General features: G+C 44.7%; 1 protein-coding gene and 1 pseudogene across 1 annotated transcript in view; both read right to left on the bottom strand.

Annotated features, from left to right (window-relative positions):
• Positions 1-24,548, bottom strand: part of PRRT1 (proline rich transmembrane protein 1) — a 59,714-nt gene that overhangs the window by 24,339 nt on the left and 10,827 nt on the right. The window contains exon 3 of the mRNA XM_077483550.1: positions 4,276-4,452. Within this exon, the coding sequence (XP_077339676.1) occupies positions 4,276-4,452 (177 nt within the window). The remainder of the gene's footprint in view (positions 1-4,275; positions 4,453-24,548) is intronic.
• Positions 16,735-16,852, bottom strand: LOC143989155 (5S ribosomal RNA; annotated as a pseudogene).

Here is a 24,548-nt window from a genome sequence, read left to right as displayed (position 1 = left end):
ACTGGTAGCCAATGCGGTTTCCAGAACACTGCACAGTAACAGCATCCATTTAGGGTCTTTACTCACAAGTCCCTAGGACAGCTGTCAACCTCCAGTTTCCTCCAGACATGGTCTATTGAGTGAGACAGTGCTCCTGCAGACCAGATACCTTGTGGTAAGGTCCTGCACCCAGCTCCTAAGATAATTCATCCAAGCCCTCATCCCTGACACCCCTAAAGCCTTCTGAACTGCTACACTCCATGGACTGCCTAAGGGCAGCAGCCCCTCAGGCTTTGGATCCCTACTTGGGAGAATGAACCTAGGTCTCCACTAGCTCTCCTGCCCCAATTTCTTCTATAGGCAGGGGGAAGCAATCAAACACCCAGCGTGTGAAACCCTGAACAGGCCAGGGCAAACAATCATTGGTCCTTTGATTAAAGAAGGAGCCAAAAACTCACTTAGTATCCTAAACTAGGAGGATATCACAGTTGTGTATTATGAGCAAAAAATAGACCCAAACTCAACAGGCAAAAATAATTAAGTTGGAGACTGGTGGGTTGCTGTTCTTTTACCTTTTAAAGCTGAACTCCAGACACAAAAACTTTAAAAGGGTTCTAAAGGCTCAAGGTTTTTTACCTTCCAGCGATATGTGCACAAGAGTCTCAGCTCTCTGGGGACTCTCACTCCTCGTTGGCTAAGCCAGACTGTCAATCACAGCCAGTGAGCCAATGAGAAGTGCATTCAGACTTTATAAAGAATGCAACAAGAAATGTAAAGCCGCGTACACACGGGCGGACTGTCTGGCCAACTAAGTCCGTCAGACAATCCGACGGACAGTCCGTCCTACTTTTGAATGAACGGACTTGACCACACACGATGAACAAACAGTCCGTTGAAAGCTTGCGCGATGACGTGTACAGCACGTACGACGGGACTAGAAATAGGACGTCCAATACACAGCAATCCAACCTTCCGCCGTGTAAATCCTTTCTGAGCATGCACCATACTTAGTCCGTCCAACTAGCCTACTCACGAGAGGACTGTCCGCTGAAACCAAAGTTGGACGGACAATATTGCGAAAATTCCGAAATACTTAGTCCGCCAGACTGCACGCTGAAAAAAGTCCGCTGAAGCCCACACACGAGCTGACTGTCCGCTGAAATGTGTTTCGGCGGACTAAGTTGGACAGACAGTCCGCCCGTGTGTACGCGGCTTAAGGGTGCAAAAAGGACAGCTAAGACAGAACATGAAAGACACATAGTGGAGGAGAGCAAAAAAAATCCCAAGAAATTCTTTAAGTGTGTAAACAGTAAAAAAGGGAGGACCGACCATGTTGGCCCCATAAAGAATGAGGTAGGGCATCTGGTTACAAAGGATGGGGAGATGGCGAAGGTATTGAACTTATTCTTCTCCTCAGTCTTCATGAGGGAATCGGGGGGGGGCTTCAGTAACCAAAACTGCAGTGTTTATCCTAGAGACACATCACAGGAACCACCTCCTTGGTTAACAGAGGACAGAGTTAAAATTATACTTGGGAAACTTAACATTAATAAATCACTGGGACCAGATAGCTTACACCTGAGGGTACTTAGGGAACTCAGTCAAGTAATTGCCAGACCATTGTTCTTAATATTTACTGACAGTCTACTGACTGGAATGGTACCAGCTGATTGGAGAAAAGCCAATATTTAAAACGTGCCCAAAATACATCCCTGGGAAATACAGACCAGTTAGCCTAACATCAATAGTATGTAAACTCTAGGAGGGGATGATAAGGGACTATATACAAGATTTTAGTAATGAGAACCGAAATCATTAGCAGTAATCAACATGGATTCATGAAGAATCGTTCTTGCCAAACCAAACTACTAACCTTCTATGAGGATGTGAGTTGCCAGCTAGATAAAGGAAGGCCTGTAGACGTGGTGTATCTGGATTTTGCAAAAGCATTTGACACAGTTCCTCAAACGTTTACTGTACAAAATAAGGTCAGTTGGCATGGACCATAGGATGAGTAGATGGATTGAAAACTGGCTACAAGGGCGTGTTCAGAGGGTGGTGATAAATGGGGAGTACTCGGAATGGTCAGGGGTGGGTTGTGGGGTCCCCCAGGGTTCTGTGCTGGGACCAATCCTATTTAATTTGTTCATAAAGGACCTGGAGGATGGAGTACAGCTTTAAGGACTCATGCACACGGTCATAATAGAATACTGATCTCTATATAGGATCTTGCAGGCAGAAAGACCCTGCGTAAAATAAAAAGCATGTAATGGTCCATAAGGATAGGTTTACTTTAGCCTCTGCAGTAAAACACAGCATTTTCCCATGCATACTAGTGGTGCAACGTATTTTGCAGCTCATCACACTGCTTACTTCTTTTTCTTTTTATATTAACTTTTATGTGAACTGACACTTCATTCATTCATTCAACACGTCATGTTGAAATGATATGCGGTGCCTTCCAGTGCGCAGTGGAAGAATGCAGACATGCTGCATTTTAGTGCAGTACACTGCACAGTACACCAGCATTGAGGTGTGAATAAGGCACATAGAGAACAATTGTTTTCTATGTGCCTTAGCCATGGCCTGTGTTTATCCACTGCAGAAAAACGCATGTCACTGCAGATCATGTAATATTCCTCCCCTAATACACGTGCTTAGATGTAAAGTAGAACTGTTCACATATGTAAAAATTCTTGCATCCCTCTTTCAATCCCAGCATGTAAGGTACATGCGATTACATACGTATGTGTGATTAATGCAGAAATAGTGAACAAAGTGAACCGATAATATACAATACTGCTGCATTTAAATCCATTAAAAAACGATACGCTGTACAGATCTGAACACAGTGTTTTTTTATGCCTGTGCACATGAGCCCTAATATAGAAAAGTCTGGAGATTTATCTGTTCTAATGTAAATTTACTGCTTTTTGTCTGGACTGATGTTTACCTTTAAAGGGAAACTATAACAGTTGTGAATCAATTGTATTTTAGTGTATTTCATTACATTAGTCAGTTTTTATTTGATGCTTTACATGTAATTTGATTCAAAGTGATAATAAAGTTTATTTTTTAAACAAACATGTTATACTTACCTGCTATGTGCAGGGGTTCAGTGCACAGAGCAGTCCCAATCCTCTTCTTCTCAGGTCCCGACCCCCCTCGACCAGTGACCCCAATAGCAAGCAACTTGCTATAGGGGCACTGGTGCATGCTGCCTCCTAAGCCCCACTCTATGCATCCATAAGACACAGAGCCGTGGCTCAGTACCCCCCCCCCCCCTCATTGGCTCACTGGCTGTGGTTGACAGCAGTGGGAGCCAATGAGGAGAGAGAGACAGCCAAGGCTCCCATGCACATCGCTGGATCGAGAGGGCACCAAGGTGAATATTAGCGGGGGCTGTGAGGGGGGAGCAGCACACTGAGGGTTTTTTACCTTTATGCAAACCTTCAGCCTTCACAATCACTTTAACTAATGTGAAAAAAATATGTTATTTTACAAATAGACATTTAGTATAAAGGGGTGGATTTACTAAAGAGCAACAGACTGTGCGCATGCAGAACTTAGTAAATAAGATGAAGTGCCACTTTGCCAAGAATAACCAATCGCATGCAAAGAAAAAGATAAGAAAAAGCATTTTTGCTTTCACATGATTGGATGATGGAAGGCTGCAGAGCTTCCCCCATTTACTAAGCTCTGGAGCAACTGCACTTGCCAAGCACACAGTCTATTTGCCTTTAGTAAACCCACTCCATTGTTTTCCCATTGCACTGGCATAGGTTTCCCAGAGCACTATGGGCTTTCTAAAGAAAGAGCATAGTAAAAGCTATTTGCCTTAGGATTCTGTAACTGAATCTCCAGAAAGTCCATCAGCAGTGGTGCAGAGAGAGGGAGATGTATGTATTCATTTGTTTGCACAAATCTGGACTTTAGTTATTGAGCTCTGTGAACAACAAGGCTTTTTTCTTAACAGAGCAGCTAAGAAGGGCAAGTAAACGCATGAAACGAAGCCTGCTGGTTCAAACACAAAATATTAATATACAATAATTCTTATTTACCTATCTAAAGAAAAAAGTTAAAAACATTTACTTTTAGTCCAACTTTATAGAACCAATATACAGTACATGTCCTTTAAGGAAGCTGTCCTTTAAGAAAGGGTGACCAGTTCTATGCTGCAGATGCTTTTCCTACTTGGAGAGCCCAATGAAGCATGTATTATCAACAACACACACAGACAAGTCAGGCAATATAAAAGATATAGTAGAATTTAATCGAACAAGAGATGGGACTTACCTGCACAGCTTTGATAATGGCGATCACACCAGTGGGCCAGAAGCAGCAGATTGTGGTGAGCACAGCAATCGGCATGTAGTCATGAGGCGGGCGACGAGGTTCTAGTAGTGCCAGTCCCGGGGGGATTTGTGGAGGGGGTATGCCAGGCTGCGGTGGGACAGTTCCAGCTGGGTATTGCTGATGAACATAAACATAAATAGCCAGTAAACAAATATCCAATATTATCCTGCAGACAGTTATTCATGATTCATTTCTTTGTACAATAAAAACAAAGGCAATTTTCAAACAGGTTCTCTTTATTTTTCTTTCTCACGGACTCTTTCTCTGTAGCCTCAGTTGCACAAAATTACTAGTAAAAAAAAAATTTATAATATGCCATAAAAGTATCCCCTATTTTGTAGCCGCTATAACTTTTGCGCAAACCAATCAATATACACTTATTGCGATTTTCTTTTACCAAAAATATGTAGAAGAATACATGTAAATACATAAACTTAGAAAAAAAATAGTGTTTTTTATATATTTTTGGGGGATATTTATTATAGCAAAATTTTTCATTTTTTTTGTTTATAGCGCAAAAAAATAAAAACCACGGAGGTGATCAGATACCACCAAAACAAAGTTCTATTTCTGGGAAAAAAAGGACAGAAATTTTGTTTGGGTACAACATCGCACGACCGCGCAATTGTCAGTTAAAGCGTCTCAGTGCTGAAACGTAAAAAGTGCTCTGGTCAGGAAGGGGGTAAAATCTTCCGGGGGGTGAATCGGTTAAAGATAGCTAAAAAGATCAATAGGGTCAGTGGAAACTCATCTTAATTGCTCATTGCTCAAGGAACCCCTAGCAACCTCTAGAGCAGGGGTAGGCAACCTCCAGCTGTGGTGAAACTACAAATCCCATCATGCCTCTGCCTCTAGGAGTCCTGCCTGTGATTGTCAGGTTCTTGCAATGTCTCCTGGGACTTGTAGTTTTACCACAGCTGGAGGGCCAAGGTTGCCTATCCCTGCTCTAGAGGAACCCAAGGGTTCTTTGGAAGCATGGTTAAGAAATCCTGTTCTAGTGGGTCTGTTAGCTTGGGAAGAGCGGGGGCAGGAGAAGGGAAGAGTGCCTTGACTTACTAGGCTACAGGCCTGTGTGTTTCAGTTGATGCACACAGTGCAAGTAGACACAACTCTAGACCTTGCATGAAAGGGAGACTCCATAGGACAGTGCAGACCAAAAGAGCCACCCTGAAACAGGAAACCTGAAGGAGCGGTCATAGCACCAGTTTAAACTGGAACATAGGAAAGGATAAAAAGATAAAGAAGCTGCATAGTCAGTAAGGCCGCGTACACACGGGCGGACTGTTCGCCCAACTTTGTCCGCTGAACAGTGTTTGGGCGGACAGTCCGCTCGTGTGTGGGCTTTCAGCGGACAGTTTCAGCGGACAGTTTGACGAACAAGGTTTTTCGGAAATTCCGTAAAACTGTCCGCTGAAACCTTGTTTGAGCGAACAGTCCGCCCGTGTGTAGGCTTGTTCGACAAACTAAGTTCCGCGCATGCTCAGAAAGGCTTAACACGCCGAAAGTTATAATGCAGTGTATAGGACGTCGTATTTTTCGTCCCGTCGTACGTGCCGTTCACGTCATCGCGCACGGTTTCAGCAAACTGTTCGTTCGTCGTGTGTGGCCATGTCCGTCCATGCTAATTTTGAGCGGACTGTTTGCCGAAACTGTTTGACGGACAAAGTTGGGCGAACAGTCCCCGCGTGTGTACGCGGCCTAAGTGATCACATCAGCTGCTGAAATTGATTAAAAAAACAGAGTTTAAAGCGGGAGTCCACCGGGACTCCGCGTTTTTTTTTTTTTTTAAAGCCAGCAGCTACAAATACTGCAGCTGCTGACTTTTAAAATAGTGACACTTACCTGTCCAGCGCGCCCGCGATGTCGGCACCCGAAGCCGATCGCTAGGTCGTCTGTCGGGTCCTGCCGCCGCCATCTTGGGTATGGGAATCAGGAAATGGAGCCTTTCGGCTTCATTTCCCGGTTCCCTACTGCGCATGCGCGAATTGCGCTGCGCAATAAGGACGCTCCCCGCTGCCTCTGGGAGCTGTGTGTTTCCCAGCAGGCAGCGGGGCACTTGCGGGAAGGGGCGGGCACTTGCGGAAAGGGGCGTAAGTTACGCCCCTTTTTGCAGAGAGCTGTCCCGGAAGTGGGTGCAGTTACCTGGATTATCCAGGTAACTGCACCCCCCTCCCCCCTGAAAGGTGCCGATTGTAGCACCGGAGGGGGGGAGGGTTCCGATGAGCGGAAGGTCCACTTTAGGGTGGACCTCCGCTTTAATATCACATTAAAAGAAAAGGGACATTCCTTCGGGGCACAGTGAGATATACATTTTGGACATAGAGGACAAGAGGTTTGCAAGAGGCATGATAGAGGCCATCTACAAATCGGAACAACCAACATTGAGCAGCGGTGAGGCCTTCAACACCATCCCTCACTCATATATACGATCATCTACCTCTGTGATTGGAAAACATTTCACACATTCAGATACTGTATGTAGATCAAAGAATTGACACCTAGGGAGACTTTCTGACACCATTGGTAGGATTACATAACTGGTTGAGTTCTACAACTTATACACCTCCCATCATATTCTTGGGCAAGCAACATCTGCCTTGATACATTTCATGGATACTGGATTAGGGTGTTTGTGATATCCTTGTGGATATAAATGCTGGGGTTCCAGATTAGTAATTCTTCTTCATAAATTTTGGCCAAAATGTATACTACTACATATCTTTGGTAAAAATAAGTACAAATTGGTGGATATTATTTGGTCTTTGTGAATGTTATAGAGTCCACAACTATGGTGCCAATATCTGAAAATTGATCACAGCTGAAGTACTGACGGCCTATCTCATTTCTTGAGACCCTAACATGCCAGAAAAGTACAAATACCCCCCAAATAACCCCTTTTTTTAAAAGAAGACATTCCAAGGTATTTAGTAAGAGGCACGATGAGTTTTTTGAAGTTGTCATTTTTTCACACAATTCTTTGCAAAATCAAGATTTGTTTTTCCTTTTTTTTTTTTTTTTTCACAAAATTTTCTTATTATCAGGTTATTTCTCACACACAGCATATGCATACCACAAATTACACCCCAAAACACATTCTGCTATTACTCCCTAGTATAGCAATACCACATGTGTGAGACTTTTACACAGCGTGGCCACATACAGAGGCCCAAAATGCAGGGAGTACCATCAGGCGTTCTGGAGCACCCAGGCCAATTCTGACATTTCTCTCCTACATGTAAAAATCATAATTTATTTGCTAGAAAATTACATAGAACCCCAAAAGAGGGGACCCTAGAGAATACAATGGTTGTCGTTGCAACTTTTTATCTCGCACAGTATTTGCGCAGCAATTTTTCCCGCGCTTTTTTTTGGAAAAAAAAAAAAGTTTTGTGCTTTTAAAAATAAAAAAAACAGTAAAGTTAGCCCAATGTTTTTGCACAATGTGAAAGATGAAGTTACGCTGAGTAAATAGATTCCTAACATGTCACCCTTCAAAATTGCACACGCTCGTGGAATGGTGTCAAACATCGCTACTTAAAAATTCCCATAGGTGACGCTTGAAATCTTTTTACTGGTTACATGTTTTGAGTTATAGAGGAGGTCTAGGGCCAAAATTATTGCTCTCGCTCTAATGTTCGCAGCAATACCTCACGTTTTCATATGTGGGCGTTCTCTTCTGCATGCGAGCACATGGGGACAGGGGCGCTTTAAACAATTTTTTTTTTTTTTATTGTTCATTTTACTTTATTTATTTTAGTTTGACACTTTTTTCCCCAAAAATTATTTTTTTGATCACTTTTATTCCTATTACAAGGAATGTAAACATCCCTTGTAATAGGAATATGGCATGACAGGTCCTCTTTACAGTGAGATATGGGGTCAATAAGACCCCACATCTCACCTCTAGGCTGAGAAGCCTGAAATAAAAAATAAAAAAAGATTCTGGCTTTGATCGTATTGACGAGTCGGTAGAAGCACCGGACGGCGGCGGGTGGGGGGTGGGGGGGGGGGGGTGGGGGGGGGGTGGTGGGAGTCCCCTCTCACCTACTGTAAGAACGATCAAGCAGCAGGAATCGCCGGCTGAAAAAGCTGATATCTGAATGATGCCTGTAGCTACCGGCATCATTCAGATATCCCTGCACAAAGTCAAGGACGTCATATGATGGACGGTGGGCGGGAAGTGGTTAAAATGCATTTTTTTTTTTAACACAAAGTTGTCCATTTATACAATATTTATAACACATAGCATGTACATACCAAAAATGACACCCCAAAATAGATTCTCCTACTCCTGAGTACGGCGATAACACATGTGCGAGACTTCCACAGCCTGGCAACATACAGAGGCTGAGTACAGCCAAGCATGGCCGAGCATGGCTGGGTATCACTGAGTATTGCAGGGTATCACCGAGTATGGCTGGGTATTGCAGGGTATCACAGGATATGGCTGAGCATGGCCGAGTATGGCTGGGTATTGCAGAGTATAACTGGGTATTGCTGGGTATCACTGACTATGGCTGGGTATTGCAGGGTTTCACAGAGTATAGTTGGGTATCACCGAGTATGACTGGGTATTGCAGAGTATGGCTAGGTATTGCAGGGTATCACCGAGTATGGCTGGGTATTGCTGGGTATGGCAATTTATGGCAGGGTATTGCAGGCTATTGCAGAGTATTGCAGATTATTGCTGGGTATTGGAGAGTATTGGAGAGTTTCGGCAGGGAATTGCTGGGTATTGCAGAGTATTGGCAGGGCATTGCAGAGTATTGGCAGGGAATTGCAGGGTTAATTGTCGGTGAGCAGCGCTGTGGGCACTACAAATCAAGCCCACAGCGCTGCTGATACTGATCTCTCCTCTCCACTGTACCGATTGGTACAGAGAAGGGAGGGAGGAACCGGCGTCATAACATTCGTTTACAAGTGATCACTCCGTCATTTGACAGATCGGTCACGTGGTAAACGGCCGCGATGAGCTGTGGACCCGGTGGTCATGGATGCCCTCGAGTGCGCGCCCCAGGGGGTGTGCGAGAGTGGAATTCTGGGAGGACGTACTATAAAGTCCTCCCAGAATTAAGCAACCGCCCTGTAGCTATCATTTGGCTATGGGCCGATTGTTAAGTGGTTAAAAAAAAAAAAAGATCAAGGGTCGTAGCTTGGTAACCTGGGGTCATATAGACCCCAAACTTGGGGCGTGAGTAGCCTACCACTGATCAAAATGTGGTAATCAACTATGGTTTCGGAGATACAACTTGGAGCTTTGGACCAATGGTAAAGTACCATTGTCCCCAGCTGTCCAATAAAAATGCTGCAGTGGAGGCACACCTCTCACTGCAGTGTCATAGAAGGGGGCGTGTCTCTAAAAGACACACACTCTATGCCAGCCCTCTTAACTAGAAGGAAAAAAAATGTGTTTATGTGTATAATATTTACCCACAATCCCATGTTTTTCTCACACAGTTAAGAGGGAGAATGAGAATCTGCCGCTGCTGAAAAAGTACTGTTTTAATCACGCTAAATCATATATTATTATACTATATATTATAACATAATCATTTATTATTTATCAATTTACTATGAAATTACTGGCTGGAAGTTATAACTTCAAACTTCAGTAATTTGTCTGTTAAGCCACCTGCTTGAGTACAGTTTTTGAAAATGTAGTAAATTAACTTAAAAACAATATATAATAATTATTTGTATATTACTTACTTATGGTAATTAACCCCTTACCACCCAGGCCAATTCTGACTGACTCTACTACTACATGTAAAAAAATCATAATTTTTTTTTGGTCGGAAATTACTCAGAACCCCCAAACATTATATATATTGTTTTAGCAGACCCCCTAGGGCAGGAGTAGGCAACCCCCGGCACGTGAAGCCTCTTTTGCCGGCACTCGACTCCCTCCCCATCAGTAGAGCAGTGCAGGGAAGTGTCATTGAGACATTAATGCATTCCAATTTCAGAATTCCCTACTCCGCTCCTGCACTAAGGGGGAGGTACTGTGCCCCCAAATATTTTAAAAGATGGGAAACATTGGTTTCTAACTTTGCTGTAGCTGCGATCATCAGCTTTTGTGATGGAGAAGAGATTGGGTGCAGTTCTGCTGGGGGGGGGGGGGGCAGTCCCTGTTTCCAAGAAGAGTATGGCTGTCATTGACCACTGCTAAAGCCAAATCACAGTCCTGCTAGCCCCGGCCACCATCTGGAGGAAGATGACTCACTTGGTTGCCACTACCAATCTCAGAAAGAAGGGATATCACTGTGATTGAGAAAACCAATCAGGTGACAGTTTGTGGAATTATTGTTGAGCTTCTGGGAACTTTGTTGAAATTATTCCTGAACCTTTGCATCACTTGCTGTCACTTACTACTGAACCCCGGCACTCTGTGTCCCTTTAAGCCACAGTCAGTATTCACCGCAATGAAAATCACACCCAACTTTTGCTACGCCGCACTTTTTCTCAGCTGCGGGGGCCCAATTTATGATCCTGCACACAGGCCCACTGCTTTCAGAAAATACCCCTGGCCTGAGCTCATCATTGCGCATCCATTCCAGATGCTTGTATGTAACATCACATACATCCCATACATTCCATACAAGCCCGTGGGCTGGATGTGAGAGGTGGATCAGCAGGATGAGTGTGCCAGGACAGGTAGATGTGTCTCATCTCTGCTTCCTTTCACCACTCTGCATATCAGGCATATCATAGATGAGAAGAGGGTACAGCAGTGGAGCAGATGAACAGGAGGGTACAGCGGTGGGGAAAATGAGCAGGAGGGGTTCAGAGTTGGGACAGAAGAGCAGGAGGGTACAGTGGTGGAAAAGATGAGAAGGGGCTTCAGCAGTGGGACAGAAGAGCAGGGGGGTACAGTAATGGGGCAGATGAGTGGGGGGGGGGGGTGAGACAAAAAAGCAGGGGGGGGGTAGAGCAGTGGGGCAGATCTGCAGATCTGAAAGGAGGTGTATTGGTGGGACAGAGGAGCAGGGGGAACAGAGGTGGGGCAGAAGAGCAGGGGGGTACAGAGGTGAGACAGATGTGCAAGAGGTACATTGGTGAGGCAGGTGAGAAAGCGGGTTACACTGGTGGGGAAGATGAGCAGATGGGTTCAGTGTTAGGACAGATGAGAAGGTGATTTAGTAGTGGGATAGAAGAGCATGGGGGATACGTCAGTGGATGTGAAGGGAGGTACAGTGGTGGGGCAGATGAAAAAAGGGGTACATTGATGGGGCAGATGAGCAGGGGGGTTACAGTGGTGGGACAGAAGAGCAAGGGGGTATAGTGGTGAGGCAAGTGTGCAGGAGGTACAGTAGTGGAAGGGATCAGAAGGGGGTTCAGTGGTGGGACAGAAAAGCAGGGCGGTACAGTGATGGGGCAGATGAGCAGGGGGTTACAGTTATGACTAAGCACTACATTGCAGTGTGAAACGCGTTAGAGCCTGTATGTTCCTGCTGTGGCTTGTATTTTTGTTCACGAGAAATTTTGAATAGAAGGCAAAATATATGTTTTTTGAGTGCGGCTGTCCAGATCTTCTTCCTGTTTTTGATTTCTATATGCATTGCCTGCACCTGGGCTTCCAAGCTGCATGAAAAGGTTTCTACTGTCGCTTGACCTACCTGGAGCGGTGATACCTCTCTCTCAGGGGGGGTTCAGTGTTGGGGCAGATGAAAAGGGGTTTCAGTGGTGGGACAGATGAGCTGGGGGGAAGGTTCAGTGTTGGGCCAGATGAGAAGGGGGTTACAGTGGTGGGAAAGATAAGCATGGGGTTCAGTGTTGGGGCAGATGAGAAGAGGGTTTAGCGGTGGGACAGAAGAGCAGGGGGCACAGCGGTGGGGCAGAAGAGCAACAGGGGGTACAGAGGTGGGGCAGATGTACAGGGGGGGTACAGTGGCAGGGCAGAGGAGAAAGGAGATACATTGGGGGGAAAGATGAGCAGGGGGAACAGAGGAGGGACAGATGTGAAGGAAGTACAATTTAGGGGCAGATGTGCAGGAGGTAAATTGTTGGGGAAGATGAGAACGGGGCTTACAGTGGTGGGGCAAACGAGCAGATAAATTTAGTGTTGGGACAGATGAGAAGGTGGCTCAGTAGTGAGACAGAATAGCATGGGGGTACGGCGGTGGAGCAGATGTGCAGGGAGGTACAGTGGTGGGGCAGATGAGAAAGGGGGAACATTGGTGGGGCAGATGAGAAAGGGAGAACATTGGTGGGGCAGATGAGAAAGGGGTTACAGAGATGGGGCAGATGTGCAGGGTGGTACAGTGGTGGGGCAGATGTGCAGGGTGGTACAGTGGTGGGGCAGATGTGCAGGGGGGTACAGTGGTCTGAGGTGTGAAGGTGCATGAATTAGGGCTGCAGGATGTTAATTTCTCACTACTGCTCAAGTAGTTTACAGCATTTACTTTATAAAAAAATCCTTTTTATGATTGAGAGTGTGAAATTTACATTTTTTTGTTATAAAATCGTCACTCTCAATTTCTTTGAAAATATTTTTTGGCGCACTGTGCTCAGAAGGTTGCCTACCCCTGCCCTACGGAATAAAATTAATGTTACACGGTATTTGCGCAGCAATTTTTCAAACGCGTTTTTTTTTGGAAAGAAGCTGTTTCATGAATAAAAAATAAATAAAATAAAAACACTGTTACGCAGAGTAAATAGATACCTAACATGTCACACTTTAAAATTGCGCACACTTGTGGAATGGCGCCAAACTTCAGTACTTTCTCCATAGGCGTCGCTTTAAATTTTTTTACAGGTTACATGTTTAAAGTTAGAGGAGGTCTGGAGCTAGAATTATTGCCCTTGCTCTAACGCACGAACGCGGCGTATGTAACCCGTGTGTATCTGGCTCTGATTCTAGCTAGTGCCTGACCAGCCACTGACCTCACCGCACGTCCCTGGTGTACTGGGAACTCATGGATCAGGGTTTTGTACTTTATGGTCTCTCCAAGGAGAACAAAGCACAGTAATATTCCACACCAAGGATGTCACTTCTCCGATAAAACGTGCACGTGTGAATCTTTTTTTGCATTGCTATGATTTGAACAATCAGAGCAAGGATTGTGTGCCACAGAATAACACCAACATGCAATGTTATATACCAGTGATGGCGAACCTTGGCACCCCAGATGTTTTGGAACTACATTTCCCATGATGCTCATGCACTCTTCAGTGTAGATGAGCATCATGGGAAATGTAGTTCCAAAACATCTGGGGTGCCAAGGTTCGCCATCACTGCTATATACAATGGACAAAATATGATAAAAGAAAAACTCTTGATCATGTTAAAACTTTTTATGGCTGAATAAATCTGCTGATTTCTAGAAAGGTAAAAAAAAAAAAAAAAAGGTTTCCGATTTGTCTACTGTAATTATTGTAGTCCAGCTATAAATCGCTGATCGCTGCCATTACTTGTATAAAAAGAATAAAACGAGTAACAATTCCACTAATCTATCCCATAGTTTGTAGACGCTATAACTTTTGCGCAAACCAATCAATATACACTTATTGGGATTTTTTTCCAACAAAAATACATATTGGCCTAAATTTGGCCTAAATTGGCCTAAATTTATGAAGAAATTCGATTTTTTTTTACATTTTTTTTATTGGATATGTTTTATAGCAAAGTAAAAATCATTGCTTTTTTTCAAAATTATCAATTTTGTTTTTGTTTACAGCAAAAAAAAAAAAAAAAAAAACGCAGTGGTGATCAAAGGCTGCCAAAAGAAATCTCTATTTGTGGGGGAAATAAAAAACATTCATTATTTTTTTTTGGGTACAGCGTTGCATGGCCGCACAATCGTCAGCACTTCGCTGGGACTATTCATCATATTAACCTTTTTTTTATAATGGTTGGGGATTATATACAATGAGTAGAAAAGAATCACCCCCTTTAAAATAATAAGATTGTGTTGCTCTGCCGTCCGAATTGAAGACAGACATATTTTTTGTTTTACCCAGCTGTATTGCAACTTATAACATCCAAGTGAAAGATATAACACCAACATGTCAGGAAAAAAAAATCAAAAACAGAATCACTGAGTTGGAAAAAGGATCACCCCCGTTATGTCCGTGTTTTGTTGGGACCGCATTTTGCTTTGATTACAACCTTTAGCCTGTTGGGATATGTCTCTACTAACTTTGCACATATTTACTGCTCAGTTAAATTTGATGGTGACTGTCATTTGTGGACTTCAGTCTTCAAGTCATTCCACAGATTTTCAAGGGGGTTTAAGTCTGGGCTCTGAGTAGGCCATGCAAGGACATCCACCTTTTTCTCCTTCAACCACTGTGTGGTGAGTTTTGCTGTGCGCTTTTGGGTCGTTGCCCATTGACAACTTTTTGTCAGGGGGCAGCAGATTTTCCTCAAGAATATGACGGTATTTTGCCCCATCCATTTTTCCTTCTATCCTGACTAGTGCTCCAGCCCCTGCCCCATAACAGGCTATTACCACCTCCATAACACGATATGGGCATCACAGTGGTGTAGTAGTACTTTCACCTAGCAGAAAAAAGGGTTGCTGGATCGAATCCCGACCACGACACCATCTGCCTGGAGTTTGCATGTTCTCCCTGTGCCTGGTTTTCCTCCGGGTAATCCGGTTTCCTTCCACACCCTAAAGCAGCCTTTCTCAATCTTTTCAACACAGAGGAACCCTTGAAATAGTTCTCTGGTCTCGGGGGAACCCCCTGCTAAAAATTAGAAATCTACAACTCATGATACATTAGTGTGGTGGTCAGTGAGAGGAATGGTCCTTACACTTGTGGTCATTGGGAAGAATTACCTCCTTACAGAGAGCTGAAAAGATCAATGGTGTCGGTGGGAACTTATCTGAGAGGCAGGAACTGCCCAATGCTGAAGGAACCCCTAGCAACTTCTGGAGGAACCGTAGGGTTCCACGGAGCCCTGGTTGAGAATCACTGCTCTAAAGACATGCTGGTAAGTTAATTGGCTCCTGTCTAACTTGGTACTGGTAAATGTATGAATGTGTGGTAGGAACCTTAGGTTGTAAGCTCCTTGAGGGTAGGGACTGATATGACTGTACAATGTATATGTAAATCGCTGTGTAAATTGACGGCGCTATATAAGTACCATAAATAAATTACCTCCTCCATGCTTTACTGTAGGAATTATGTTATTTGGATGGTGAGCTGTATTGGATTTACGCCAGACATATCGTTTGGTGTTGAGGCCAAATAATAAAATTTTAGTCTCATCTGACCATAACACCTTTTTTTCCATGTGGCCTCAGAATTTTCAAGGTGTGTTTAAGGTGGTCGGATGAGACTAAACACCAAACAATGTCTGGCGGAAATTCAATACAGCGCACCATCCAAATGGAACCATTACTACAGTAAAGCATGGAGGTGGTAATATCCTGTTATGGGGGTGGGGGGGGGGGGTAATAACCTGTTATGGGGGGAGGGGTGGTAATATCCCATTATTGGGGGTGTTTCTTTTCAGCAGGGACTGGAGTACTTGTCAGGATAGAAGGAAAAATGAATGGGGCAAAATACCCTCAAATTCTTGTGGAAAATCTGCTGCCAGAAAGTTGTCAATAGGAAGAAGGTTTACCTTCCAGCATGCCAATGACCCAAAGCACACAGCAAGAATGACGACACATTGATTGAAGGAGAAAAAATGTGAATGTCCTTGCATGGCCTAGTCAGAGCCCAGACTTAAACCCCATTGAAAATCTGTGGAATAATTTAAGACTGCAGTTCACAAACAGTCACCATCAAATTTAACTGAACTTGAGCAGTTCTGCAAAGAAGAATGGGCAAATATTGCAAAGTCTAGATGTGCAAAGTTAGGAGAGACATATCCCAACAGACTAAAGGCTGTAATTATAGCAAAAGGTGGTCCAACAAAATTACTGACACATGGGGGTGATCCTTTTTCCAACTCAGTGATTCTGTTTTTGAATTTGTTTTATTTTTTTCTGACATATTGGTATTACATCTTTCACTTGGATGTTATAACTTGCACTGAGTAACTACAGCTGGATAAAATAAAAACTGTTTCTGTCTTTATTTCAGGCTGCAACGCAACAAAATATGATTATGTTAAAGGGAGTGATTATTTTCTATTGCCACTGTATAGAGTATATGAATTGACTTGTTTATTCATTTGATGGATTTATATATGAGTTTGATATTTATTTATGTTTATATGAATTTTGATGTTTTGGGTTGGCTTTCTCCCATCCAGGTACTAACCAGGCCCAACCCTGCTTAGCATCTGAGATCAGACGAGATCGGGCGCATTCAGGGTGATGTGGCTGTAGGCGATCTTCCTAGCCACTCTCAACCCTCTTGAAAAACGCCAAGAAGGTCACCTCGGCAAACAAGCAGAAAAATAAAACAGGTCGTCCACGACAACAACACGTTAAAAAAAAAAGCCCACGGCACCTGGTATTCCCAGGCGGTCTCCCATCCAGGTACTAACCAGACCGACCCTGCTTAGCATCCGAGATCAGACGAGATCTGGCGCATTCAGGGTGATGTGGCCGTAAGCAATCTTTTGAGCCACTCTCAACCCTCTTGACAAACGGAGAGATGGTCACCTCAGCAAACAAGCAGAAATATAAAACAGGTCGTCGACGACAACAAGATATTTAAAAAAAAACTACGGCACCTGGTATTCCCAGGCAGTCTTGAATTTTTACTAATTTCATCACATTTTACACTTAGTGGGTGCTTATCTATTTTATCTATTATCTATCCATCTTATCTATTTTTTGGGTAGTGCAACACATTTTATCAACTGAATGTACTTTGTCTTTTGGGGAACCTAACACATGAATAAATAAAAATCAAAGTGAGATTTTGATTCTCAAACTGTCATTTCAGATTTTCAGGGGACTTTCCGTCGATGGGATCTTCTCCACTGTGTTCCCAACTCCGCCCACCTGCCATCACTGCTTATTTTTCATGGCAGGAGATGCAGGAGCAGTGACACTTCATGCCAGAGTAAGGAACTCATTGCTGGGTTCTCCGAACGTCAAAGTAAAGTAGAAAAAAAAAAAAAGAGTTTTCTTTCAACGGACCCTTAAGCCCTCGTTCACATTGGAGCGACTTGTCATGCCATTTAAAAGGGGAAATCGCATGACAAGTCGCATTCTATTGTCAGCAACAGCACTGTTCGAAACGGTGCAACGCCGACTTTGCGGTGCCGCATTGATTTAAAAAAGTAGTTGCACTACTTTTGCCAATTTTAGGTGTGACTTGCATAGACATCTGTGCATGAAGTCGCACTGATGTCTTTAAAATCGCACTGAAATGCGGCGTTGAAATCATGCGATTTCAGATGAAGTCGTGCTATTTCAAAGCCCCATTTAATGTGAACAAAGGGTTAATGCGTTTTTCTCCACCAGCAGTTCACAGATTTAGTATAGAGCTACAAAACTGCACTTGATAGCAGAACTCTAGTGTCCTATTACAGATGGTGTAGCTGTGCTGGCATATATGCAAATATAGCAGAAACCTGGCAACTAGGGAAGGACTTTATGCATACCCAGCACACTCCTCGACATTGCATTTCAGGGGCAAAAGTAACAGACAACAAATGCCATGATATTTAATTGCTTGGAGCCAAGCCAATGAATGATACAATTCCAATTATGACAATCAGGCCATGTTCACATAAGTGGCATTCTCTACTGCCCCTCTAAAAGGCGATCCGTGGTAGATTGCTTTTTAGAGGGCAGTAGAAGCAGCGGCTGCCAGGCAGTCAGGAGGCGATACACCAGGGTTGCCAACCTCCCGCAGCATTTTTTACTGACAAAACATGGAAAATTTACTGGCGGAAAACACATTTTTTACTGGCAACCTGAGAAATTACAGAACTCCTATTGAAAACTAACACAGTGAATATTTGAACAGTATAAACATGATATGGAAACACTGACAATACCTATAATAAAGTAATTTGCTTGAATTACACTTAAAAAGTCAACACAGCATGAAATGATCAGCCCCTGACATTTACTGGCAGTTTTAAAAAAAATCTGTGATTTTTACAAACTGTCAGTAAATTTAATGGCGGTTGGCAACCCTGCGATACACTCATCTTCTGATTGCCATTTTTTTTCAACCGAACAGGGATTTTCTTATTGAAATTCCAAGCTACAACCATGAGTCGAGCATTTGGTTGGCGGTTGCATTTGGCGCCGGTACTGCCTGTTATACACAAAATGCCATATCATTTTTGCCATGCCACAAAGCATCACGGCTCGGGCAATATGTGCTAGCCCCTCCAGGCACCTTTGCACAGTTTAGGTGGGTAGCTAGAGGGGAGGATCAACCATCTGTATTTATCTCAAAGTGGAACTAAACATTCCTATTCATTTCACCGAAGGAAGCTGCCATCTTGGTCTATGTTTGATCTGCAACTGCCATGATGCTGCACATGTGATCAGCAGTGGCGGTTGGTGCAGCCACTGTGCCATCAATTGCAGCCTCACTGTACCATCAATCACAGCCACTGTGCCCATCGATCACAGCCATTGTGCCCATCAATTGCCGCCACTGTGCCATCAAACGCAGCCCCTGTGCCCATTAAACATAGCCAATGTGCCCCATAAAATGCACTGTGCCCATCAAACGCAGCCACTGTGCCCATCAAACGCAGCCACTGTGCCCTCAAACGCAGCCACTGTGCCCACAAACGCAGCCACTGTGCCCACAAACGCAGCCACTGTGCCATCAAACGCAGCCAGTATGCTCAAACGCAGTCCCTGTGCCCATCAAACACAGCCAATGTGACCCATAAAATGCAGCAATTGTGCCAATCAATTGCCGCCACTATGCCCATAAAACTCAGCCACTGTGCCATCAAACGCAGCCACTGTGCCATCAAATGCAGCTACTGTGCCCCATAAAATGCAGCAATTGTGCCCATCAATTGCCGCTACTGTGCCCATCAATTGCTGCCACTGTGCCCACAAACGCCGCCACTGTGCCCATCAATTTCTGCCATTGTTCCATCAATTGCCGCCACTGTGCCCAATCAGACGCAGCCACTGTGCCATATCACATCCTGCCAGTGTGCCCCCCACCAGCCCACCGTCTGCATTTACCTGTCTCGGTGGGACAGCTCCTCAATGTCTTCTCCCGTTGTCTCTTCCCGTCCTCTGCTATGATTGGATGCCAGGCGTCCAATCACAGTGCCTGTCGTTTCAGCCAATCAGATGATGGGTAACAGATCCGAGCACCTGATTGGCAGAGAGGCGGTTTAGTGTTAGGAAAGCGAATATTCTTTCGCTTTTCTAACACAGCTGAGTGACCTGTGAACGCCAAGCATGGTCACCTTTATTGACGCCAATTAGAGCCTATGGCCCTAATCAGGTCCTTCAAAACCACCCCCTGCCGCTGTAATTCAGGCTCCCTGCACCCGAAAAGCGGCTGGGCGCATGAATAGGGGGGTGGCAGTGGCAGCCATAGATACATACAATGCATGAATCTATCTATTGGTGCTAGAGGGGGGTGGCCGGAGAGAGGGGGCGGCACCCGTGCGCCCTTAATGCACAAGACACCACTGTTAATCAGATATGACACCAGCTATTGGATGGTTTGACAGTTTGGATGAGGACACAAGCAAATGTGACATTTAGCAATCCCAGCATTCCAGGAATGTAACTGTTTTCTGAAATCGTTAAATCGATGGGTTTAGTTCCAATTTATGATTTACTGCTGCTCAGGGGCTCTGGGCTTCAACAACTTAGCAGTCTCCACCAAGAAGAAACAGGAACAATGCTGCTGTCCAAAGGTGCCTCCTGTGCACCTTAACCACTTGCTGACTGTTGCACGCTGATATACATCGGCACAATGGCAGCGGTGGGCAAAAGGGCGTACCTGTACGTCCCCTTTAAGAGCCGGGGATAGCAGTGGCCACGGGACCAGCGGACTCGATGTCCGCATCATGTCACGGAGCCTCAGAAGGGGAAGTGCCTATTTAAACAAGGCATTTCCCCGTTCTGGCTTGTGTCATGACAGAGATCACCGCTCCCTGCCATCGAGAGCAGTGATCGCTGTCATGTAACTTGAAGCCCCCCCCCCCCCCAGTTAGAATCACTCCCTAGGACACACTTAACTCCTTCATCACTCCTTCACTGTCAGTGTCATTTACACAGTAATCAGTGCGTTTTTATAGCACTGATCACTGTATAAATGACAATGGTCCCAAAATGGTGTTAAAAGTGTTCGGTGTGTCCGCCATAATGTCGCAGTCATGATAAAAATCACAGATCGCCGCCATTACTATTAAAAAATTTTTTTAAATAAAAATGCCATAAAACTATCCCATAGTTTGTAGACGCTATAACTTTTGCGCAAACCAATCTATATACGCTTATTGTGGTTTTTTTTGTTATTTTTACCAAAAATATGTAGAAGAATACGTATCGGCCTAAACTGAGGAACAAAAATGTTTTTTTTATATATTTTGGGGGATATTTATTATAGTAAAAAGTAAAAATGTATGTGTTTTCTTTTAAATTGACGCTCTTTTTTTGTTTATAGCACAAAAAATAAAAACCGCAGAGATGATCAAACACCAAAAGAAAGCTCTATTTGTGGGGAAAAAAGGACGTCAATTTTGTTTGGGAGTCACGTTGCACGACCGCGCAATTGTCAGTTAAAGCGATGCAGTGCCGAATCGCAAAAAGTGCTCGTCAGGAAGGGGGTAAAATCTTCCCGGGCTGAAGTGGTTAATCCAGAGTGGGGGCACTCTAATACAGGAGGTGTGTTCCGGCCAGATCACCAGGTGAAAACAGAGGGGGGAAGAGCCAAGGAAAAGAAAACTGATGCAGCCACCACATCTAAGGATGGCTGGTGACTTCACTCATAGACTTTCTTTGGGGCCTCCGTTGCCAGCTGTCCCTCCTCTCTCCTGGCACCGGCTGCTGGGAGCCGATCATGTGACCGGACTGGACTACCCTCAGAATAGGTAAGTATAAGCATCTTCCTTCTACAGGGTAGGTGAAATAGGACTTAGAAGGAAGGTGGGTGCAGGTTTAACCCCTTCATGCCTAAGCCTTTTTGTTGCTTACAAGTTAAAATCCGTATTTTTTGCTAGAAAATTACATAGATCCCCCAAACATTATATCTATCTATATATATATATATATATATATATATATATATATATATATATATATATATATATATATATATATATATATATATATATATATATATATTTTTTTAGCAGAGACCCTATAGAATAAAATGGCAATCATTGCAATATTTTATATCAAATGGTATTTGCGCAGCTGTCTTTCAAATACAATTTTTTTGGAAGAAATACACTTTCTTAAATAAAAAAAAAAACAAAAAAAAACAGTGAACCTCAGTTTTGTTGTATAATGTGAAAGATGGTGTTACGCCGAGTAAATAGATACCTAACATGTCATGCTTTAAAATTGCGCACACTCGTGGAGTGGCTAAAACGATGGTACGTAAAAATCTCCATAGGTGACACTTTAAAAACTTCTACAGGTTACCAGTTTAGAGTTACAGAGGAGGTCTTGTGCTAGAATTATTGCTCTCGTTCCAATGATCGATACCTCTCATGTGTGGTTTGAACACGGCTTACATTTGGGGGTGTGACTTACATATGCGTTCGCTTCTGTGCGCGAGCACGGAGGCATGGGGCGCTTAACATTTTTTTTTTCTGATCACATTTATTGCTGTCACAGAGAATGTAAACATCCCTTGTGACAGTAATAGGCAGTGACAGGTACTCGTTATGGAGAGATCTGGGGTCTATAAGACCCCAAATCAATCCTTTGGATTTAAAAGCATTCAAAACGCCAAGTTTGGCTGTTTTTAATGCTGTCATTTTTTAAATTAAAATTAGGCGCCTTTAAGTCTCCAGTAAACCGGAAGTGATGTCACGACATCGCTTTTCGGGGTTACTAGATCGGAGACCCGATCAAAGCCAATTCCGGCTCCGTTCGGATCTAAGGCCAACCAGCGGATGTGCCGGCTGGTTGCTCGGGCCTCCCGGTGGAACGGGTGCAAAGGAGGGTGGCAGGAGGGGGGGGGGGGGATGTCCCTCCCGCTGCTTGTAATAGCAGCCAAGCGTCAGCTTAGCCACATCAGTTGTTATTACAAGAAAGCCTCTAAAAAATGGCACCAGGTGATGCCTGCAGCTGCATTCCTCACCAGTGGCGTAACTAGAACCTTCAGGGCCCCGATGCAAGAAACCATGAAGGGCCCCCCTGAACCCCAGCCAGGGCCCTTCCCTCCGAGCCCGGCGGTGGAACTCCAGGGCGTGGTCACAGGTATGACCTTTGTGAGCCCTGTAGTTCCACCACTCGTATCAGTATTTTTTTTATTATTATATTTTTTACATTTTTAGGTGCCCCATTGGGGGACTGTCCCTAGGCAGGATGGGGTCCCCGTCCCCAGTAGAGATGAAGTCCTTTTCTCCAGGACAGATGAAGTTACTGTCCCCAGGTGAGAAGGGGTCCCTGTCCCCAGGGGAGGTGGGGGCCCCTGTCTCCACTTGAGAAGGGGTCCCTGTTCCCAGGGGGAGATGGAGGGGGTATGTAATGGCGTGTGGGGGATGGGGTCCTTTCAATCACTATGACCAAGCTGCAGGCCACGCACTCATCCATGTTGGCCTGGGCTCCATCCAGTGTGCTGGACAGGTGATCAGCATATCTCCCAGAAAGACCTTTCATCATCTGTGTATGACGGGGGAGGAGGGGGGCTGGCAGACAAGCCTGCAGTGTCCTCCGGGGAGCTCTCATAGGGCTGCACTGCATCTGTGTGCTTAAAGTTTGTTTACCCGGGAGAAGTATGCAGTGCAGTGTGGGCTGGACTCAGGGGGGGCGGGACTCTGGCTGGGGAGAACAGACATTGGACTGAGCGGCAATGCATGGAGCAGGAGAGGGGTACTCTGAGGAGCCAGCCGAGGACACAGGTCATGTGGGGAATGCACAACTAAAGAGCAGCCAGTGCGATAGTCAGGGGCGGGCTGGGCCGGGGGGCAGGGTGGAAATCTCCCCCCAGGCCGTTTAACTTTTAATCAAAACAGGCTGACATATTTTTTTTTTTTTTTTTGAGGAAGTCGGCCGCTGATTGGCTGTGTTGCTGCTGCGCTGCATTCTGGGAGTTGTAGTCTGGTGGGTAGAGACTGGAGGGAACTGAGCAGCGAAGCAGGTAACTTCTATTCCCGGCAGGGAGACCCATCACTTCACAGGGGGGCCGGTCAGCCAGCAACTTCAAGCTATCATTCTCCTCCTGCTGTGTTACCTCTCCTACTGGCTGCTCTCCTATAACCTCTCTCTCCTTCCAGGACACATCACGTTTGTTTCTGTTCAGATTCTTTCATTTATTCCAGGCTGATTTCACTCATGCTTCATCCCCCTCCCCCTCCCTCTGTGCACTCATCTCTCCTGGTCGGTACAATCTTGCTGTAGGTAAGTCACACTCTCCTTGCACCAATTCACTTATCTTTTTCCCATTCATTTTATCTTCTCTCCTGTTTTGTAATTCTGCTCTCCTCATATAAATCACTGTAGCCTCTCAGCTCTGGGCATTCCACACATGTACTTGGGCTGACACCCTTTCCATCCCAGCTTACTTTTGCCTAATACAATAGTTCTGTCAGAATCATGCCTCAGTCTAACACATGCAGCCCTTCACTCTCCATTAACTTATACTACAGAATTTGGGCTTTTTCACACTAGTGCAGTGACTGGCATTTTTCCACACTGAAAAAAATACCAGTCACTGCTAGAGCACATGGAATACAGCTGTTATCTATGTGCCCCATTTACACTGCAGTACAGTCCAGAGGTGCGGTGCAGTAAGCTGCAATAATATACAGTAATTCTACATTTTATCGCAGTGCACTGGATGGCACTGACATAGTTATCAATCAGTCCTTCTCAAACTGACAGAAATGCAGCAGCATTTTTTTTTTCCTTCCAGTGACCCCACAGCATGTCACAAACATTATGGCACTATTACCCCCATTCCCTCTTCCACCTGGGGGGGGGGGGGGGGGGCGCAGTTTGCTATCTTTGCCTGGGCACTGGATGACCTTGTCCCCGCGTTACACAGAGGGATCACCTGCAGAAAAGACTCGGGAATGGTACAGTACATGATGTCCTGCTGGGAGCTGGCCATTCCCTGTGGGTCCTGCTGGAACTAATCATGGCCTGTTGGCAGTGGCGGCTGGTGCTAAAATATTTTGGGGG

This window comes from Lithobates pipiens, unplaced genomic scaffold (assembly GCF_037356315.1).
Source record: "Lithobates pipiens isolate NorthernLeopardFrog02 unplaced genomic scaffold, aLitPip1_a1.2 Scaffold_1, whole genome shotgun sequence".
NCBI classification, from domain to species: Eukaryota; Metazoa; Chordata; class Amphibia; order Anura; family Ranidae; genus Lithobates; species Lithobates pipiens.
The sequence above is the reverse complement of the archived record's forward strand: the minus strand, read 5'-3'. Positions and strand labels throughout refer to the sequence as shown.